The sequence below is a fragment of the Delphinapterus leucas genome, chromosome 2, assembly GCF_059928025.1.
Source record: "Delphinapterus leucas isolate spDelLeu-1000000601 "Yukka" chromosome 2, BTC_Dleu_Yukka2, whole genome shotgun sequence".
Lineage (NCBI taxonomy): Eukaryota > Metazoa > Chordata > Mammalia > Artiodactyla > Monodontidae > Delphinapterus > Delphinapterus leucas.
In genome coordinates, this window is record NC_143130.1 from 115,163,707 (window position 1) to 115,185,431 (window position 21,725).

The window sequence follows — 21,725 nt, forward strand, 5'->3', positions numbered from 1 at the left end:
CAACCCATTTAGGTTGTAATTACTCTAATCTAGGCAATCTCTGATAAAAATAAATTTGTCAATGAATATGCCTAAACCTGTGCACCCGTACATGGTGAGTATCCAACCGAAGGTCTAGATTGGTGTCTCCTATATTCACGGTTTTTGCTTGTTTGTTTTTGACTCCTAAGAGATTGCTTTGGGCCCCTTTATACATCCTGGGAAGGTTGGAGGCAGTCTAGAAGCAGTCTCCTTTGGGCTTTAGGAGGAGAGCCCCAAATGATTCTTGGGAAGACCAATATTGTCTTTGGGCTGACCGTACTGGTCTTGGGCATTTGGCTGGTTTCCAGGCACACTAGCTCTCAGTATAGCATTGTAGGTATCAGTGTTAATACAGTCATACTATGGCTTATTATGTCAATGTTAAAATTAATGGCAATGAGAAGACTAGATTTTCTACAGTCAATATGTCTTAATTTTATAATTAGAAAAAAATAGCAAACAAAGAAAGTATCCTACCAAAAGAATTTGGCGGGGACAGATGCATATGATGATTGTGTCTTTGTATATGTGTGTTTGCTAAAGGCTTAGTTCCTGAGGTTTGGTTTTATTCAGGCCAATGTCATTTCACAACTAATATATCTAAGTATATACCAGAATTAAGCCAGCTCCCAAGATTTGGAGGGAAGGGCACCAACCAAAGGGTTACTGGCCTGGCTTGAACCATGGCTTTCATCAATTTATATAATCTGGAGCAGACTGTCAGAATCATGTCTGCCTTTCTAGACCTAATTGAATTATCTTTTCTCTACTTATGAACCTAATCTTCCTTTCCTCTTATCATTGACTTTAGATCTCTTTTAAGATATGCTGTGTTCTACTTTTTCTTATGTGCCATATCCCACAAACCACATAAGCTTCTTAGACTCCCATTTGAGGCCCCCTGTGATTTGACTTCCCTTCCTTTCCCACTAAACTCCTTCATATACCATGGGATCACTCCCCCAAAAACCTTGTATACTCACTGCCCCCTCTTTCCTTCCTTTACTTTCCAAAATCTCTAACTTAGCATACATTTGACCCTCACTTAAAATGTCTTTCCTCCCCAGTCAGTGGGTACCCCAATCCTGCGTACCCTTTATTCTAAGTGCCTACTACTTAGCATTTTCCCCAAACCCGCATTTAGGAAACATTTCTCCCTCTTTGGAATTCACATAGCATTTTATTTGGACCGTTCCTATAGCACTTCTTATGTTCTCTGTTCAAAACTTGCGTAACTGTGTTATCTTCTCTACCAGACTGTTACACCCTGGAGGGCTAAGGCTCTGTCTCATTCATCTTTGTGTTTCTCACAATGCTAAACTCAGTGCCTTCCTGTGACCACTCAGGAAATGTTGATCAATGAATGAGTGTTTTATCTGTGTTGGTATTATCTTCCCAACTAGGTGGTAAGCTGCTTGAATGCAATAATTTTTTCCTATTTATCACAGTATTTCTTAGAGTACCTTGGACAATGGCTTATGCAATTAATATTGATTGAATAAATGACAAAGCTAGTTGACTAATTGTCACTGTTTGTGTGAACAGATCTGCGCCCCCTTATCTTTCTTACCATCCTGCTAACTCCTGTGATCTCTCCCACCCCAACTGCTTTTACCTAGGAGCTTTTTTTCTATGTGTAAGTTAAAGCATTTATTTTAAAAAACATACATTTTATTTCACTCTTCCTTTGAGAGAAAAATATTTTCATTTTAGGGATTTCTTTATGCTGTCTTTTTTCTTGTACTATATATAACATCCTTGTGGTTAGTTGATACCTTTTAGTATTAACTTTTTTTGGTGTCTGGGATAATAGTCTGCATGTGGGCAGTTGTTATTTGGTTACATGCAGGCTCTGTATTAAATTACTGGTGAGAATCACTAGCATTGCTCCATTGTAAGATAATAAATTCTTTTATTTACTTGCAGGGATATTTAGCAAGGTGTTAAGTACCTCTCTCTTTATCCTTACCTGTGGAACACCTGCCTACCCCATAGACTTATAAGTATCAAATGAGATAATGAATATAAAAGCTCCACCTAAATGTATGGTATTTTTTAGAAACTACTTGAACACTTTAAAAGAGGTTTTCAGACAAAGATGTCACAAAGAAAGAAAACTACAGGCCAATATCACTGATGAACATAGATGCAAAAATACTAGCAAACAGAATCCAACAGCACATTAAAAGGATCATACACCATGATCAAGTGGGGTTTATTCCAGGAATGCAAGGATTCTTCAATATACCCAAATCAATGAACGTGATACACCATATTAACAAATTGAAGGAGAAAAACCATATGATCATCTCAATAGATGCAGAGAAAGCTTTCGACAAAATTCAACACCCATTTATGATAAAAACCCTGCAGAAAGTAGGCATAGAGGGAACTTCCTCAACATAATAAAGGCCATATATGACAAACCCACAGCCAACAGTGTCCTCAATGGTGAAAAACTGAAAGCATTTCCACGAAAATCAGGAACAAGACAAGGTTGCCCACTCTCACCACCCTTATTCAACATAGTTTTGGAAGTTTTAGCCACAGCAATCAGAGATGAAAAAGAAATAAAATGAATCCAAATTGGAAAAGAAGAAGTCAAGCTGTCACTGTTTGCAGATGACATGATACTATACATAGAGAATCCTAAAGATGCTACCAGAAAACTACTAGAGCTAATCAATGAATTTGTTAAAGTATCAGGATACAAATTTAATGCACAGAGATCTCTGGCATTCCTATAATATACATTAATGATGAAAAATCTGAAAGAGAAGTTAAGGAGACACTCCCATTTACCATTGCAACAAAAAGAATAAAATATCTAGAAATAAACCTACCTAAGGAGACAAAAGACCTGTATGCAGAAAACTATAAGACACTGATGAAAGAAATTAAAGATGATACAAATAGATGGAGAGATATACCATGTTCTTGGATGGGAAGAATCAACATTGTGAAAATGACTCTACTCCCCGAAGCAATCTACAGATTCAATGCAATCCCTATCAAACTACCACTGTCATTTTTCACAGAACTAGAACAAAAAATTTCACAATTTGTATGGAAACACAAAAGACCCCGAATAGCCAAAGCAATCTTGAGAACGAAAAATTGAGCTGGGGGAATCAGGCTTCCGGACTTCAGACTATACTACAAAGCTACAGTAATCAAGACAGTATGGTACTGGCACTAAAACAGTAATGTAGATCAATGGAACAGGATAGAAAGCCCAGAGATAAACCCACGCACATATGGTCACCTTATCTTTGATAAAGGAGGCAAGAATATACAATGGAGAAAAGACAACCTCTTCAATAAATGGTGCTGGGAAAACTGGACAGCTACATGTAAAAGAATGAGATTAGAACACTCCCTAACACCATACACAGAAATAAATTCAAAATGGATTAGACCTAGGGCTTCCCTGGTGGCGCAGTGGTTGAGAGTCCACCTGCTGATGGAGGGGACGCGGGTTCGTGCGCCGGTCCAGGAAGATCCCACATGCCACGAAGCAGCTGGGCCCATGAGCCATGGCCGCTGAGCCTGCGCGTCCGGAGCCTGTGCTTTGCAGGAGCCTGTGCTTCGCAGTGGGAGAGGCCACAACAGTGAGAGGCCCGCGTACCGAAAAAAAAAAAAAAAGGATTAGACCTAAATGTAAGGCCAGAAACTATCAAACTCTTAGAGGAAAACATAGCACACTCTATGACATAAATCACAGCAAGATCCTTTTTGACCCACCTCCTAGAGAAATGGAAATAAAAACAAAAATAAACAAATGGGACCTAATGAAACTTAAAAGCTTTTGCACAGCAAAGGAAACCATAAATAAGACCAAAAGACAACCCTCAGAATGGGAGAAAATATTTGCAAATGAAGCAACTGACAAAGGATTAATCTTCAAAATGTACAAGCAGCTCATGCAACTCAATAACAAAAAAACAAACAACCCAATCCAAAAATGGGCAGAAGACCTAAATAGACACTTCTCCAAAGAAGATATACAGATTGCCAAAAAACACATGAAAGAATGCTCAGCATCATTAATCATTAGAGAAATGCAAATCAAAACTACAATGAGATATCATCTCACACTGGTCAGAATGGCCGTCATCAAAAAATCTAGAAACAGGGCTTCCCTGGTGGCACAGTGGTTGAGAGTCTGCCTGCCGATGCAGGGGACACGGGTTCATGCCCCGGTCCGGGAAGATCCCACATGCCGCGGAGCGGCTGGGCCCGTGATCCATGGCCGCTGAGCCTGCGCCTCCTGAGCCTGTGCTCTGCAACGGGAGAGGCCACAGCAGTGAGAGGCCCGCGTACTGCAAAAAAAAAAAAAAAAAATCCAGAAACAATTAATGCTGGAGAGGGTGTGGAGAAAAGGGAACACTCTTGCACTGTTGGTGGGAATGTAAATTGATACAGGCACTATGGAGAACAGTATGGAGGTTCCTTAAAAAACTACAAATAGAACTACCATATGACCCAGCAATCCCACTACTGGGCATATACCCTGAGAAAACCATAATTCAAAAAGAGTCATGTACCAAAATGTTCATTGCAGCTCTGTTTACAATAGCCAGGACATGGAAGCAACCTAAGTGTCCATCAGCTGATGAATGGATAAAGAAGATGTGGCACATATATACAATGGAATATATTACTCAGCCATAAAAAGCAACGAAATTGAGTTATTTGTATTGAGGTGGATGGACCTAGAGTCTGTCATACAGAGTGAAGTAAGTCAGAAAGAGAAAAACAAATACCGTATGCTAACCCATATATATGGAATCTAAGAAAAAAAAAAAAGTCATGAAGAACCTAGGGTTAAGACGGGAATAAAGACACAGACCTACTAGAGATTGGACTTGAGGATATGGGGAGGGGGAAGGGTAAGCTGTGACAAAGTGAGAGAGTGGCATGGACATGTATACACTACCAAACATAAAATAGATAGCTAGTGGGAAGCAGCCGCATAGCACAGGGAGATCAGCTCGGTGGTTTGTGACCACCTAGAGGGGTGTGATAGGGAGGGTGGGAGGGAGGGAGACGCAGGTGGGAAGAGATGTGGGAACATATGTATATGTATAACTGATTCACTTTGTTATAAAGCAGAAACTAAAACACCGTTGTAAAGCAACTATACTCCAATAAAGATGTTAAAAAAAATAAGTAAAAGGTTTTTTTGGGGGAGGGGGCGGATGGTGAAATGTTGTGAATTACAAAGCACCTTTATATGAACTTTGCATTTCTCCAAGCCATGTTGAGAATGAAATTGTTTTATACTTGTAAAGAGACATCCTTTTGCAAAATTCATGGAGGCAGACCTGTACAAGCAAAAAGACCTTCTTTCTGAATGCTAATTAGCAACTCTTTGTATGTGTTCGATTTTGTTCCATGGGATAGATGACAAGCTTATTATAGGAATAAACTTTAATGAAAAAAATATCATCCTCTTATTTGTGTTAAAATCGTGTAGCAACAATAGTGATAAATGTGTTGACAGTAGCATTAGTGGATAATGATTTAAATTTGAGCTTATGTGGACTGAATCATTACATACTGCAAGTGCCTTGTATTTGTAGTAATTGCTAGAGGGAAAGGAGACAGAATAGTGTGTGGCAAATAACCGGTTACAGTCTTTGGATTTACTCTTGTCTTGTTGAACCTGCCAAGGGGAAAAGCCAGAGTTATCAGTGCTGGTTTTGTTTTGTTATTTTTCTTACTTTTTTTTTTTTGTAATACAGTTTGCTGAGTTTTTGCTTGTTGTTTGTTTCACTTGTAAATTAGTTGGTGCCGTATATTGAATTGGGTAGATTCCATTGTTGACTTCCAAGTTTTTGTTTTTTTTGTTTTTAATGAATAGTGATGAACTCTTGGGAATTATTGAACACTTAACTGCTCATCCATAATGGAAGAGGATTAATATTTCTTTGAGGAACATTATAAGTTCCTTGAAATTTTTGAAAATATATGCACTATGCTAGTATTTGAATTCTAATAAATGTTGCCTAAAATATTTTTCTTCCTTCCTTTGCTTCAACTAAGATCCTCTGTATGACTATCTGAAGACTATCTTAATTTGACTTTAACTCTTGGAATTAAGAGTTTATGCCTCTTATGAAATCTATGAAGCATATTTTTGTTTTTTGAGAGACTGGAGAGTTTTAGTAATTTATTCATATTAAGGTGCTATATGAGTCAGGGTCCTGGCTGGAAAGAGATGACACATCTTTAAAGGAACTAACAGAGTGGGTTTAATGAAGGGACTAGTTACCGAGGTGTGGGCAGCATTAAGGAAACAAACAAGAGATGGTGAAGTACCCAGAGACTAGTGACAGTAGGAATTTTTACTGTCTCTCTGCCTGAAGGGGCAGAGAGTGAACTGTGTCGGTGGGACCTGGCGACTGCTGAAGCCATGGAGGAGGGGCTGCCTGTTGGGATTTGTGGCCACAGAGGAAGAGAGCCAAGGGCAGAACTCCTGCAAGGCAGGGAGGGAGCAGTTGTGTGTGGTACTAATAGTACTAGAGCCTCTTTCTCCTCCCACAGCCTCCTATCCCGCTGATACCTCCTACTGGCAGATCCTTATTGAAAGCCAGAGGGTAAGGAAACTCAGGTGATACAGTCCACAGAGGTCAGCTACCTGGGCACTGATCAGGGCAGAGAATGAAGCAGAGCTTGAGGAAGGTGGAGAGGAAGGAAGTGGAGCACAGCAAGTGGAAAATAACCAGAAGTTTTTTTTTTCTTCATGATCATCATCATAACTGTGAATTAGTGACTTGCAATACATGAAATACAAAGCGAAGATTCCTGCCCTCTAAAAGTTTGAAGCTAATACAGATATCAGTAGTACACTCAAATTAGTGAAAATCCATGCTATCAGAAAGCAAAATTTTACTGTCATCAAATTAATGAATAGAATATTTATATTGGAGATAAACTCTGATATAAGTATATTTTGTTGCAGTGGGGAGTAATGGATAGAAGAGTTTATTCTGATAGGGTAGAGTTATGAAAAAAGTTCTCCTTCATTAAGTAAAGATTGATGCAGGAATAAAACTTTTGGAAATGGTTCTTATAGGAGAAGGGACAAAGACTGAACACTCGCAAGGGGAGCAACATGATCCCATCTTGGTCCTCTCTCTTATTCTTCCAGGGGAGGGCAGAGAAAACAGCCAAGTAGTCCTAGTGTGGGGCCTGTCTTGATTTCTTTTCTATAGGGAGGGAGAAGCTACTGTATATGGCAGAGTAGTCAGACAATATGCTAAATATCCATGGGCTCAGGAGAAGCTGCACTACCAGACTGGCATTACATTATGAAAATGAGGCAATGCACTTTCTTCCTGTCTGGACTCTACAGAGAGAAGGAAAGCCAGAGGCTTTTCTGCCTCTCATTCACTTAAATGAGATGGGGTGGGAATTTTAAATTAAGCCACCTTAATATTTCAGTCATCGTTTAAAGTGAAAGGCATTTATTGCTTGTGAAAGGCATTGGGCCTTTTGCCACATTAACTGAACTCCTATTCACTCATGATAGATTCTTGAGAAAAAGCTGTACAAATCCACACTAGTATTTTCCCCACCAACAGCAGTTTGGCCTCAATTATCTCTTTTACAGTAATACTCTTTGACTGCCAATTTGGACAGTAGTTTTTATAACATGAAAGCCTATTGGGGTTTGGAGAATCAGAAACTTACTGTTGCCATCGTTAAATAAGTAAATGACCATGGGCCATATTTGGCTACTTCGGATTTTTGTGCTGTTTTTCCCCTACATTTTATAATTTATAATTACCTCAAATTGTAAAGCTTGAAACACGCTTGTACCTAATAGGTGGTAGACTTAGGTCATAGCTTTTCCTGGTATTCAGAGATAGTAAATCTTCATTATGTTTTCAGTTTGTAGTGTGAAACTTTAAAGGAGACAGTCAATTTTGGACTTCTTCCAGGTGTCTTTCCGTGCAAATGTTGGACAGGATTATAATTAATGGATATTTGGCAAAGAATCGCATGATGTGGAAGAGAATTATTGTTTTAGCCATCAAATTATAAAAATTCTTTCCAAAATAAAATTGTTTTGTTGTTAGACAAATTGTAGCCAAGGGTTAAAGACTAGGAATTGTATTCCAATGTTTTATCCTTTTTTTAATACAATTTTATTTCTTTTTATACAGCAGGTTCTTATTAGTTATCCATTTTATACATATTAGTGGCCAATGTTTTATCTTTAAGGACACTCCTGGTACTCAGTCTGAAACTTCAGTCCTTGTTAGATTGGGAATCAAATTATAAAGCAAATACTGATATAATGCCATTGGTTAATGAACAACAATGTTTCCAATCTAAATTTAAGAAGCAGGGCTCGAGAAGCCGGTAGGAGCCTGCGACGTTGTGCCGTTATCTGAAGATTCTTCAATCACTATGTCAAGTGACACAGATGTTTCTCTTTCTTCATATGATAAAGATCAGGGATCTAAACTTATCCGAAAAGCTAGAGAGGCACCATTTGTCCCCATTGGAATGGCAGGTTTTGCAGCAGTCGTTATATATGGATTATATAAATTGAAGAGCAGGGGCAATACTAAAATGTCTGTTCACCTGATCCACATGCGCGTGGCAGCCCAAGGCTTTGTTGTGGGAGCAATGACTCTTGGTATGGGCTATTCCATGTATCAAGAATTCTGGGCAAAACCTAAACCTTAGAAGACGAGATACTGTCTTGGTCTTGGTGGTGTTTGCTTTAGTTAGACATCTCATATTGAGGTTATATGTTTATGTTGAAAATAAATTCTGTGGGTTGGACAATAACATGGTAATTTGAATATCGGCTTCCTTTCTGGCAGGCTTGATTTGCCTAGTGACTAGTTCACTAGCTAGGTCGTTCAGGGGAGTCAGATTAGCACAAAAACATGTCACTTTTAAATGCACTTGGTAGTGGTACAGTGTCCGCCTTCTTAAACTCTTCTGATAAAATTAGTTGTAAAGAGGACAACATGCCAAACCTGAAAATGCTTCCAGTTGCTGCAGAATATCATACGCTTTTGATGTAATGTAGGAATCCTATTTACCCCAGTTAATTTAACTCTTTCTGACTGCCTTGTGGACTGAGTACTGTTTTTAAGGTCTGGTTGGCTCTTGAAGAACCCTTTCAGAACAGTGCACGGAATACAACATGATAAACCTCCCAGCAACTATGTGTGTGTTTTTAAACCAAACCTAAAGAGCTGGTAACAGCTGCTTTGAAGTAGTATCTGTTTCAGAATCATATTTGTAAACATGAGAATAACTTAACTGTAGATCCCCATTTAGCTGTTTTGTAGTTGCAGAATTATAGTTTGCTGCTGTTATATTAGAATAATTTTTAAATGGCATTTTGAAGTAGAAGTGTGTATTTTAAGTGCTAATGCAAAGGTAAATGAAAAATACTTTTTAAATATGTGCAGTCTGTTTATTTTCTCTGAAAGAATCATAAATGTTAAACTAAATAAATTGCGTGTAATGGAAGTGAAAAAAAAAAAGAAAGAAGCAGGGCTCTTGTATTTGGGTCAACATATATTATAGGTAGAAGTTATAGTATGTTAGTTAAGAGTTCAAAGAAATAGCCCGAGAATTAACAACTTTTGAACTATGACATGGAAAGACCGAGGATTTTAAAAACTCCCAAATGATTCTTATATAGTCAGCTTTCAGAATCACTTTGTCTAGACCAGCTTATCTGATGTTTGAATTCCTTGATTATCTAGGCTGTGTTTGGATGGGATGCTTCTGATATAGTTCATTCAGTTTTGTCGTTGAAGAATTTCTAGGCATTTTCTTCATAATATGTCTGACAGCTAAAATTCCTTAATATCTTAAAGTTCAATGAATAGTTAATGGCGAACGGGTAGTCAGATTCATATTAGAAACTACTTTTAAATCTATTAAACATTTATATGTTGAAAAAGTGCAAGTCCCACAGTCTGTCATTTAAAATTTTTTGCACTTTGTCATAGATGTTAGAAATTTGATCAGAGTTTGATGTGTAGCTCTGAAGAATGTCTTCATGTCTTAAGTGTGACAGTATTTGGAAATGGAGCAAAGCTTTTCCATGTAAAGTCTCAGCCTTTATTTCCTGAAAGACACCTGGCTAAATAAAGTTAAGGTAATCGGGGTATAGCAGTTCTCATCTCTGGAGTTCATGGAGAAAGAATATGTATAAAAAGGGATGTGTTTCATTATTAAACAGACAGCCTTTGGTGGTAGCTCACTGTGAGCATGGGCAGGCTGTGCTTTATGTGTATCTAACAGAATTTGAAATACAAAATATTACATCTAAGAGCCCAACATGAACAGACGCTCACAGAAGAGCAAAAGAGTTCTCTGAGTTGCAGAGAAATATGTGTACAACAAGTAGGCTCCCCTAGGTGTTTACTGATCAACATAATGATGGATTCAAGACTGGAGGGAAGCCAGGATTTTATCTTAACTTTACTGGAAATATCAGAAGTGGGGGGAGGATGAGAATGAAAGAGAGAGAGAGAGAGAGCAAAGTGTGAGCATAAGAGAACTGTTTTGTTCCACCCCAAGCTCTTTAGAATTTAGAAGCTTCACCTGTCCCCAGTGGTTCACAGTGAATGTAGTCTGGATCCCCTGGTGAATTCTTTGTTAGCATCATTAAGGTGAGGTGATTGGAAGCCTGTTGACTCCATTATTGAAGAGCCAATCTTTATCCCTAAACAGCAGATACGCATCCAGATTCCTTTGACAAACTTGAATTCTTAATTAAGTTCCAAAGTGCAAGTGCTCTCTCTCACCAATGACTTTGAAATACTGTGCTTTCCACTAATTATTGTGTTTTATAATTCTTTTTGGCAGCAATTGACATAATTTCCTGTAACAAAATTCATTTCTAAAGTGAGCAAAATGATTGATCTTTAAATTAATAAAGCATATCCCCTTTGTGACTGTAGTCAATTCTCTCTCTTTTCTGCAGGAATGGAGCATAGAGTCCAAAACAGTGACTCATGAAAGAATTACTTATATTCCCTGTTGAAACACAGTCTGTGGGTACATTTGATGTGACTTTACCTTTTAAATTATGTTTTACTTAATCTGATACTAATATTAGTGGGCATTCTTTGATATTAAAGCAAATAATGTTTATAATTCAGGAGGTTTGGGAGTTGTAGAGGAGAATGACAGGGGAGAGCTAAAAAATACCAATCTCCTTTATAGTCAGTAAACAATTGTGTTTATGCTAAGCTAGCAGAAAATGATTATTTTCTTTTGCTGCAAGTATCTTTAAATAAATCAAGGAGCATCAGTAGCAGTAAATATTAGAGCACTGTGAACATTAAGAATAGCAGTTGATTTCTTCTTTTAAGTCTTAGTTGACTTTACACTGACATGCTCAAGGGCTGTATAGAATTACTCATCCAGGTATAATTATGGGCAGTTTCTGTTGTACATTTTTATTAGGTTCTAGCACTGAAGTTCTCAATCAAGCCTGGGAATTAGATACAATTTATGCCATGGAGACTTAGAATGGCATAATTGAGTAATTCCACACTGGTATAATTATGATCAGCCTAACATCTGGAATAATCAGTTTTAAATGCTTAACTACTCTGAACTCTGACCCAAATCCAGATATGCAGTTTTTTCCTCTCAATGCTCAAGAGAATTGGCAATTAAGACAATACTCAAAATAATTATTTTTTAGGATGTTTACATATTTACCAGAATCCGATAGACACCTAACCTCTTACAGTAAATCTCAGCTGAGATTTAAAAAGCCCTTACACAGATTACAACTTGGAAAATAACATTTAAACAATATTATTTAATTATTTAGACTTAGACATTTACCCTAGACAATGGATAGAAAATTCTCCATGGGATTCTTGAGATGGGTGTTTTATGATACTGTGTTTTTACCCCCAGAAAATAATTCCACTTATTGCAAACTAAACATTCTCTTTGTTGCTATTAGCATTCCTTATGGTCAGTAGAGGGAGCACAAGTTTTCTAACAAACCATCACAAACTGAAGTGACATATCAGTGATGGTATAAAGGGGAAAATCTAGGCTAGTTCATATGGGTTCATGTTCCAGGGTCCCTGAGAAAAATTAAAATTTATTAAGTAGAAGGCAAGAACTATAGAGATAAACTGTAATATCAGATATGGAGACCATGTTTTAAGTTGAGATGTATAAACAAGAAAAAAAATTGACATAATTCCTTTAATATTTAAAAATATGTGTTGTGATGCACAGATTGGCTAATGATTAATTTTACTGGAGGTTTTGTTTGTCTTTTGTTTGCTTTATTTCTTTATAAATTCCAGAGGTCACTTTAGGGGTGTCTGAAATGGTTACTTGTGTGATGTACTAAAATTTGGTATAGCAAAAGAGGTGTGATTTATGCATGAGCCAGTTATGTTTTTGTATTTTTTAACAAGGGCTAGAAATTTTTTTCTCAGAAGAGCATTCTAAAGACTGACTGCGTTGTGATTAAGGACTTAGTCATTAGCTAAGGACATATATTTCAGAAAAAAAAAACTTACAAAAGTCTTTTATAATGTGGCTGGTAGTTCCAATGGAATATTTACATGTTTTGTGAGCATTTGATGGGACATGGAAGACGATTGTTGTCCTTGTCAAAAAGTTACTATGATATATGAGTGGTGCTATTTAGATCACAAAGAAACTCAGGTGGCATAGATGCTTATTTGTGATACTGTGTTAGGGTTAAGTACAGAGGAAACCAAGTCACTTTAATCCCTCTCTCTGGGGTCTTATAGCTATAAAAATAATGTCACCAAGCATTTCAGTAACAGTTTTACATTCTTCTTTAAAAATGAGACAGCTCTTTAAAATTAAATAGGACCAATGGAAATAGGGTCATTTTATAGAGGAGTTAATTGAGATGTATTGAGATTTAGTGAGCTATTCAAGATTGTGTAGTACATTAGGATAGTCAACAAAACCAGAATCCAGAGCTTTTGACTCCTGGTTCAAGGAGTTACGAACTAAGAGTTCATACAGTTGTAGTCTAGAATGATTTGAAAATATAGGAAAATTATTTAAACCCTGATCCTTTGTTAAGTGCCTGTTTTGTGCACAGCATTGTGTTATTACTTTTGTTTGATAAAAAATTGAGAAAAATCATAACCATCCATGAAACTATATTGTGCAATGGTAATACAAATAGTGGACAAAGGGTGTTTCAAACAAAAAATGTTTATATTATATGAAAGCTAAAGGTACTTTTTAGGGCTAATGCAATAGAAAACTCCCTGCATACTAGTATATAGTTATGAGAGAATTTGGAGGAAATAGCCAAGGAGGTTTTGCTTCCATGTGAAGAGAATGGCTCTGAGACTGAGGGGCCATAATTTTTGGAGGAGGTAGTCTTTCACACTTGCTTAAATAGGATTACTGAGGCAGTCAGGTTGAACAGGGGTGGTTTTGGAAACTATAGTTAAGAGGGAATGCTAAATCATATAATCAGAGAGCTAGCTTGAGGACTGTCTGTCCTTGCATTAATTTTACAGCTAAGGAAACTGAGACCTGAGTGATTCTGAGTTATTTGCCCAATGTTAGTCACACAGGTGGATGGGGGCAGAACTGGAATTAGTTCCCCTCCAAATGCCTGGATATGATAACAGAATCTAGAAGGAGGCAATTTATGGAGATACATTGGTTGTAAAGAGTAGAGTTGAGTGCACTTTTGCAGAGAGGTTATTTCCATCAATCTTTAAAAGAGGGAAAAGAGAAATGTTAATTCATTTTTGGTTTTTTCGGAAGAATAAATCAAAATAGAAGAATGTAGTGATCCATGGAACAAATTGAAAAGTAGGATGAGCTGCTTGATGGCAAATATGAAAATGACCTTGCTAGCAACTTCTAAGACATTTGTGTTAATAACAATATTAAAGATAACAAAAATGGTGTTACCAACACAGCTACCATTTATTGAATGTTTACCCTGTGGCATCATGTCAAGTATCTTATGTACATTAGTTCATTAAATTATTGCACCCTGTGACCTGAGTATTACTATGCCATTTTGTAGATGAAGAAACTGAATCTCAAAGAGATTAAGTTATTACCCTAGTCACACCAGTAGTCAGCTATGGAATAAAAATTTGAATACTGATTCTGTTTGAATTCCAAAGCTAGTGTTTCTGAAACTTGACTAATGAATAGACCCTCTTTCTAAAGGAAAATAATCTGCCCCATGCCCCAAATAGACTTATTTTTATTATTAGACTACTTTAAGCATAAACACAGATTCCTTAAACTTATAGCTCTTATATAATTTTTTAAAACTAAAAAAATAACAAATTCAAGCAAACTTACAAGATCAATAAAATTCAAATTAATGATATTAATATGAAAGATGAAGTTTTTGCTGTAATGAAAATACCAATTGCAAGATGAATTTGTAGCTAAATACTATTGCACAACTGTTGGTGGGAATGTAAATTGATACAGCCACTGTGGAGAACAGTATGGAGGTTCATTATAAAACTAAAAATAGAACTACCATATGACCCAGCAATCCCACTACTGGCATATACCCTGAGAAAACCATAATTCAAAAAGAGTCATGTACCACGATGTTCATTGCAGCACTGTTTACAATAGCCAGGACATGGAAACAACCTAAGTGTCCATTGACAGATGAATGGGTAAAGAAGATGTGGCACATATACAATGGAATATTACTCAGCCATAAAAACAAACGAAATTGAGTTATTTGTAGTGAGGTGGATGGTCCTAGAGTCTGTCATACAGAGTGAAGTAAGTCAGAAAGAGAAAAACAAATACCGTATGCCAATATGTATATATGGAATCTAAAAAAAAAAAATAATGGTCACGAAGAACCTAGGGGCAGGACGGGAATAAAGATGCAGACCTACTAGAGAATGGACTTGAGGACACGGGAAGGGGGAAGGGTAAGCTGGGACAAAGAGAATGGCATGGACATATATACACTACCAAATGTAAAACTGATTTTACAGTTTTGGGAAGCAGCCGCATAGCACAGGGAGATCAGCTCGGTGCTTCGTGACCACCTAGAGGGGTGGGTTAGGGAGGGTGGGAGGGAGGGAGACGCAAGAGGGAAGAGATACGGGGATATATGTATATATATAACTGATTCACTTTGTTATAAAGCAGAAAGTAACACACCATGGTAAAGCAATTATACTCCAATAAAGATGTTAAAAAAGATGTTAAAGACGTTATTGCACAGTTCTTCTGTGTTTGGCGTGCCTATATTGCTACATGCTTTGTGAGAACTTGGTTCCACTTCCACTTTCCTCTATTCTTTTTGAAATTATCCCTTCCGACAGTACTCTTGAATAGTATCATTTGCTCTTCACTTGGTGCCATTGTTAATTATACCTCTGTTCTCCTCAGCTGGGACAAAGAACTGCCAATTTGATGGTTTGGATGCTGAAATGTCATGGCAGTGTATATTTAGTTATAAGATGATGGTCATCCAGGTGATCTGGGATATGTTCATTTTTTTCAGTTTATCATCTAGAAGAAACCACAAAACTTAAGAAATTCATAGTGTCTACAAATCATAACCAGGTCTCTGGTGTTTCCACTTACAGAAAAAATTGCACTGCCCTTTCCCTCAAAACTCTCAAAACCATCTTGTTTCTGTGAGATAATAGTGGAGACCCAGGAAAGCCTCCATCTCCATCTACTCTCAGTGCTGCCTTAGTTCAGGCTACCACTGTTTTGCATCTGAACTTCTGCCACAGCTCCTAGTTTTACCCCACCAGACTATTCTCCACAGTGTATTCTACACTAGTGAGTTTTCTGTAATACAAACTTTTAGAACTCAGCTTAGCTACCACTTCTTTCTGGAAACTTTGCCCCATTTCTTCTTATCACCTGCTTCCTGACCCTATCCATTATCACCTTTGCTATCCTCTCCCCTAGATTGAATTAGTTACCTTTCCTTTATTCTTGTTTTATAACTCCGTAACATTCTAGGCCTACCTTATTAAAATGCTTAGCACATTGTGTTGAATCCTTAATTTTGGGTCTCCCCAAGTAGGGTGTTAGGTTCTTGAAAGTGAAGCCTACGTTGTACATCTTTTACGTAGCACATTGTCTGAAAAGGAGGAAGGTTCTGATGATACAGCTGTGACCTTGAATCACAGGTCAGTTGTACTTTTAGGAGGAGTCAAAAATATGCAAGAGCAAAGTAGACATTTCCTTGTCTTTCCCATTCATGTATGTGAAATTTATACAAATTACCTAAATAGTTAATATAGTAGACTCTTTTAGTGTATAATCAACATAATTTTGGGAGTAATCTTTCCATAAGGAATTATATGATAGCATCATTTTGCTCTCTTTTTGTTTTCTTTTGGTTAGGAGCTGTGATTATCTCCACGCCCCAGGACATTGCATTGATGGATGCACGTAAGGGAGCTGAGATGTTTCGAAAAGTCCACGTGCCTGTAAGCATTTACACCTTCATTGTTGCAAAAATCTGAAACACTTCTAACTGAAAAAGCAAATCATTGAGAAATACAATCCAAATTTTAATTTAGTTCTGTGCAGAAATCTGTATGAACACCCTACTTCATTTTGATGGTTACTCTAAAAACACATATATAGGCGCAAACATATATGCATGTTATATTAATCAAGGAGAATTCTAGAACATCCTTCAGGCATGAATTTTCTGAACAAGTACTACCTTTCTCAACTATTTGTAGCTATCACTGAAAAAATAATAATAGATTTTTAAGAAATTATTTAGGTAGATACACTTGAACAGATCACTGATGGGAAACAGGTGAAAAAGATAACCTTTTTCCTTCTGTCTTCTACAGTTTAACTCATTTGTAACTCACCATTTTCTTGAAAGTATCTAAGAATTTTGTATACAAAAATGGCAAAAAAATAAAAAATATAAAAATAAGAGAAAGGACAACTAAAATCAGGTGGAGTCAGAAGTGAAGTCTGTAAATAACTTGCATGCCATTAGGGGACTTAAATACATGCTAGAAGTATGCCATGAATTTTGCAGCAGCCACAGGGAAAGAAACATAGGACCATTATACAACTGTCCATTTCCATGAGGTTAAAAGAGAGCTTGAAGCACTATTTACAGTAGCCAAGACGTGGAAGCAACCTAAATGTCCATCGACAGATGAATGGATAAAGATTTGGTACATATATACAATGGAATATTACTCAGCCATCAAAAAGACTGAAATAATGCCATTTGTGCCTACATGGATGGACCTAGAGATTATCATACTAAGTGGAGTAACTCAGAAAGGGAAAGATAAATACCATATGATATCACTTATATGTGGAATCTAAAGTACAATACACATCAACATACCTACGAAACAAAAACAGACTCAAAGACATAGAGAGCAGACTTGTGGTTGCCAAGGGGGTGGGGGGGTAGGGGAGGGAAGGAACAGGTGTTTGGGATTAGCAGATGCAAACTGTTATATACAGGATGGATAAACAACAAGGTCATACTGTATAGGACAGGGAACTATATTCAATGTCCTGTGATAAACCATAATGGAAAAGAATATGAAAAATAATATATATATGTATGTATGTATAACTGAGTCACTTTGCTATATAGAAGAAATTAACACAACATTGTAAATCAACTATACTTAAGTAAAATTAAAAAAAAAAAAAAGCTTGCTGCTCAAGAGAAGCAGAGGTGAGAGAAGAGAGGCATAACTCTCTAGGTCCTCAGAAATAAAAGAAACCTTGTATGTAATGAACACATTTTTGTCACCTTTGTAACCATAAATAGAGGGTTCTTCCTCCTAGTGTGCCTCATCAAAATCAAGTGGACTTGTGCCAGAGAGTGGTTTAGAACAAGCATTTCAGTAAGAAGCCAACGTGATGCTTCCATCTCTATGGCTCCTAGTGGCCTTGCTTAATTCAGGGTTAGATTTTTGAGCTTATAGAGCAGAGCTTTTTGGTTTTATTTTCCATGATGGTTTATTACAGGATATTGAATATAGTTCTCTGTGCTATACAGTAGGACCTTGTTGTTTATCCACTCTATGTATAATAGTTTGCATCTGCTCACCCCAAACTCCCAGTCCAAACCACACCCCCACAATCACAGGTGTGTTCTCTATGTCTGTGAGTCTGTTTCTGTTTCATAGATAAGTTCATTTGTGCCATACTTTAGATTCCACATATAAGTGATATTATATGGCATTTATCTTTCTCTTTCTGACTTATTCTACTTAGTATGATAATCTCTAGGTCCATCCATGTAGGCGCAAATGGCATTATTTCATTCTTTTTGATGGCTTAGTAATATTCAGTTGTATATATAGATACCACATCATCTTTATCCATTCATCTGTCAATGGACATTTAGGTTGTTTCCATGTCTTGGCTCTTGTAAATAGTGCTGCTATGAACATTGAGGTGTGTGTATTTTTTGAATTACAGTTTTGTCCGGATATATGGCCAGGAGTAGGATTGCTGGATCATATGGCAACTCTATTTTTAGTTTTTGAGGAGCCTTCATACTGTTCTCCATAGTGGCTGCACCAACTTACATTCCCACCAACAGTATAGGAGAGTTCCTTTTTCTTCCACACCCTATCCAGCATTTGTTATTTGAAGACTGTTTAATGATGGGCATTCTGTGATGGTATCTCTTTGTTAGTTTTGATTTGCATTTCTCTAATAATTAACCATGTTGAGCATCTTTTGATGTGCCTATTGGCCGTCCGTATGTCTTCTTTGGAGAAATGTCTATTTAGGTCTTCTGCCCATTTCCTGATTGAGTTGTTTGTTTTTTTGTTGTTGAGTTGTATGAGCTGTTTGTATATTTTGGAAATAAGCCCTTGTCAGTTGTATCATGTGCAAATATTTTCTCCCAGTCCATAGGTTGTCTTTTCGTTTTGTTTATGGTTTCCTTTGCTGTGCAAAAGCTTGTAAGTTTGATTAGGTCCCATTTGTTTATTTTTCCTTTTATTTCTTTTGCCTTAGGAGACTGACCTAAGAAAACATTGCTACAGTTTATGTCAGAGAATGTTTTACCTATGTTCTCTTCTAGGAGTTTTGTGGTGTGATGTCTTATATTTGTCTTTAAGCCATTTTGAGTTCATTTTTATATATGGTGTGAGGGTGTGTTTTAACTTCGCTGATTTACATGTAGTTGTACAGCTTTCCCAACACCATTTGCTGACTAGATTGTCATTGTACATTCTTGCTTCCTTTGTGGAAGATTCATTGACTCTAGGTGTGTGGTTTTATTTCTGGGCTCTCTATTCTGTTCCATTGATCCGTATGTCTGTTTTTGTGCCTAGAGCAGAGCTTTTTAGACTGTAGCCAGGGATTAGCTTCAGAGGGTCTCACGATTCTCTCTCCTTCCCCATCCCCACCAAATGGTACACTTGGTGTTTGTTTTGGTATGGAGAGAATTCTTCAATGAGAGCATGATGCAGTATAAGAACCAATGATGTATTAGAATGAATAGACTCTCAGGAAAGCTTTTGTAAATGTTTTTTATCTCAGGGGAGCTTCTGAAAAGTATAAAATTGTAGAGTAGTGGAGTTGAGATGATCCTCTTCAACAAGTACCTGTTCTCCCTTGCCAGTTAGTGCAGACCTGTACACAGTTAGTAAGCCATGGAGCTCTGGATGGATCAACATGCCCTTATGAAAATTGAGGACCCTGGAAAAGATGATGCCTGTGTGCTTACCTCGTAGTTGATTTGAGGGTATTCTCACTAGCAGAGTCGGAAAATGTTTGAGGGCCTGGTTTTGTATGAGGATAAATGAGTGATAAAACCCCCCATGGTGTTCTGTGTTTGAAGTTTAGCTTGGAAAAATTTTAAAGCAATGGTAACCAAATGCCCATTTCAGATAGAAAACTGTCTCAATGAAGCACTTAGTTTAACAGTATTATTTCTTTCCTATTATGCCCTCCAAGATAAATGAGATGCAAGTAATGCCTACTCAGATAACTAAATAAGATTACTCATATGAGATTTTAAACTATAAATCAGCAAAAAGTTAGAGCTATCCACCAAAAATTATGAGAACAAATAATTCATAATCCTTCTTACTGCCACTTCAAGGTCAGGATAATAGTCATTTTATCAGCATTTAAGTGAATGCTTAGCTTCTCATTCCTGTAAGATGAGGGTGGAGGCATGTGTCCAGCTCACTCTAAAGCATCATGAAATCCTTGGGAGAAAAGTTTTTAAAAGAGAAGAAGCCAGACTTTTGTTAGGTGGGTGCCACTGAAGGATAAAAGTTGAGGCTGTCAGCAAGGAAGTATTCCAGGTGAAGGATCTTGGGCTGCATAAGGCTCATAGGACCAGTGGAGGATTAGTTATGGAGTAAAGGAGCTGTTTGTGATCTGAAAGTGGATGTCGGAGTGTAAGTTTGCAGAGTCGGAGCAGTCCTGGGTCACGACAAGGTAGAGGATATGATTGCTCATGGATGTGTGGGGCTGAAGAGGAGTGGAAATGAAAGTCATTGGAAATGCATACTCCCTCTATTATTTTTTGACTCTTCCTGTACCTTTATTATAGCCCTCATTTTTCACCCATTTTAGTTATTTGCCTTCTAAACAGCAAAAATTTGAAAAAAGAGGGAGAATGTCTTAGTCATCTCTTAACCTGCAGAGCAAGACAGGTGCTCAGTAATCTTTGCAAGTGATTGAGTGAGAACTTCCCAGCAGAGAGCTCTGTAAGCAGTTGGAGGGCAGCCACTGTATAGCTGCATTGTAAAGGGAATCCTGGCTTCCAGTAGGATGTGGATTTGATGACCTCTGAGATCCTTCTGGCACTCGGAGTCTGAAATTAGAAAGTGTTCCATAAATGCAAAGGAGAAATGTTATGCCTTGTGTATACCACTTTATTTCATTTTTTCCCTGGATTTTAGTCTTGCTCTCTGTGTTTTCCTTTTGAAGTGCATTAGTTACCATGGAAACAGTGATGTCTTTGGAATTCATTGGTATGGTCAGAGTTTATTAATGTCTACAAGAACATTTTGAAGTTAAATAATTTCTTAAAACTCAAGGCTCAGATAGGGAAAGGAGAAGAAGAGATGACTATTAAATTCTCTGTTCTCTGCTTGAAATGATATCAACTCTGCCAAATCCTTGATTATCTCAGTATTTGTAGATAGACTATTTTTTTAAAAAATAATAACAATTTTTCAGTCTTACACATTTTTAATGGTGACTACTTTATGTGCTGTGTCATTCTCATCCATTTTCTTTCAACATCTTTATTGGAGTATATTGCCTTACAATGTTGTGTTAGTTTCTGCTGTATAACAAAGTGATACATATATCCCCATATCCCCTCCCTCTTGAGTCTCCCTCCCACCCTCCCTATCCCACCCCTCTAGGTGGTCACGAAGCACGGAGCTGATCTCCCTGTGCTATGCGGCTGCTTCCCACTAGCTGTCTATTTTACGTTTGGTAGTGCGTATATGTCATTGCCACTCTCACTTCATCCCAGCTTACCCTTCCCCCTCCCCATGTCCTCAAGCCCACTCTCTCCGTCTGCATGTTTATTCCTGTCCTGCCCCTAGTTTCCTCAGAACCTTTTTTTTTTTTTTTTAGATTCCATATATATGTGTTAGCATTTGTTTTTCTCTTTCTGACTTACTTCATTCTGTATGACAGATTCTAGGTCCATTCACCTCACTACAAATAACTCAATTTTGTTC

General features: G+C 37.4%; 1 protein-coding gene and 1 pseudogene across 3 annotated transcripts in view; both read left to right on the plus strand.

Moving 5' to 3' along the window:
* NUBPL (NUBP iron-sulfur cluster assembly factor, mitochondrial) overlaps positions 1 to 21,725 on the plus strand; it is a 329,067-nt gene that overhangs the window by 199,831 nt on the left and 107,511 nt on the right. For all 3 annotated transcript variants that reach the window (XM_089907582.1, XM_089907581.1, XM_022553631.3), the window contains exon 8: positions 16,405 to 16,490. In XM_089907582.1, the coding sequence (XP_089763708.1) occupies positions 16,405 to 16,490 (86 nt within the window). The remainder of the gene's footprint in view (positions 1 to 16,404; positions 16,491 to 21,725) is intronic.
* On the plus strand, positions 8,407 to 8,785 carry LOC111164212 (HIG1 domain family member 1A, mitochondrial pseudogene; annotated as a pseudogene).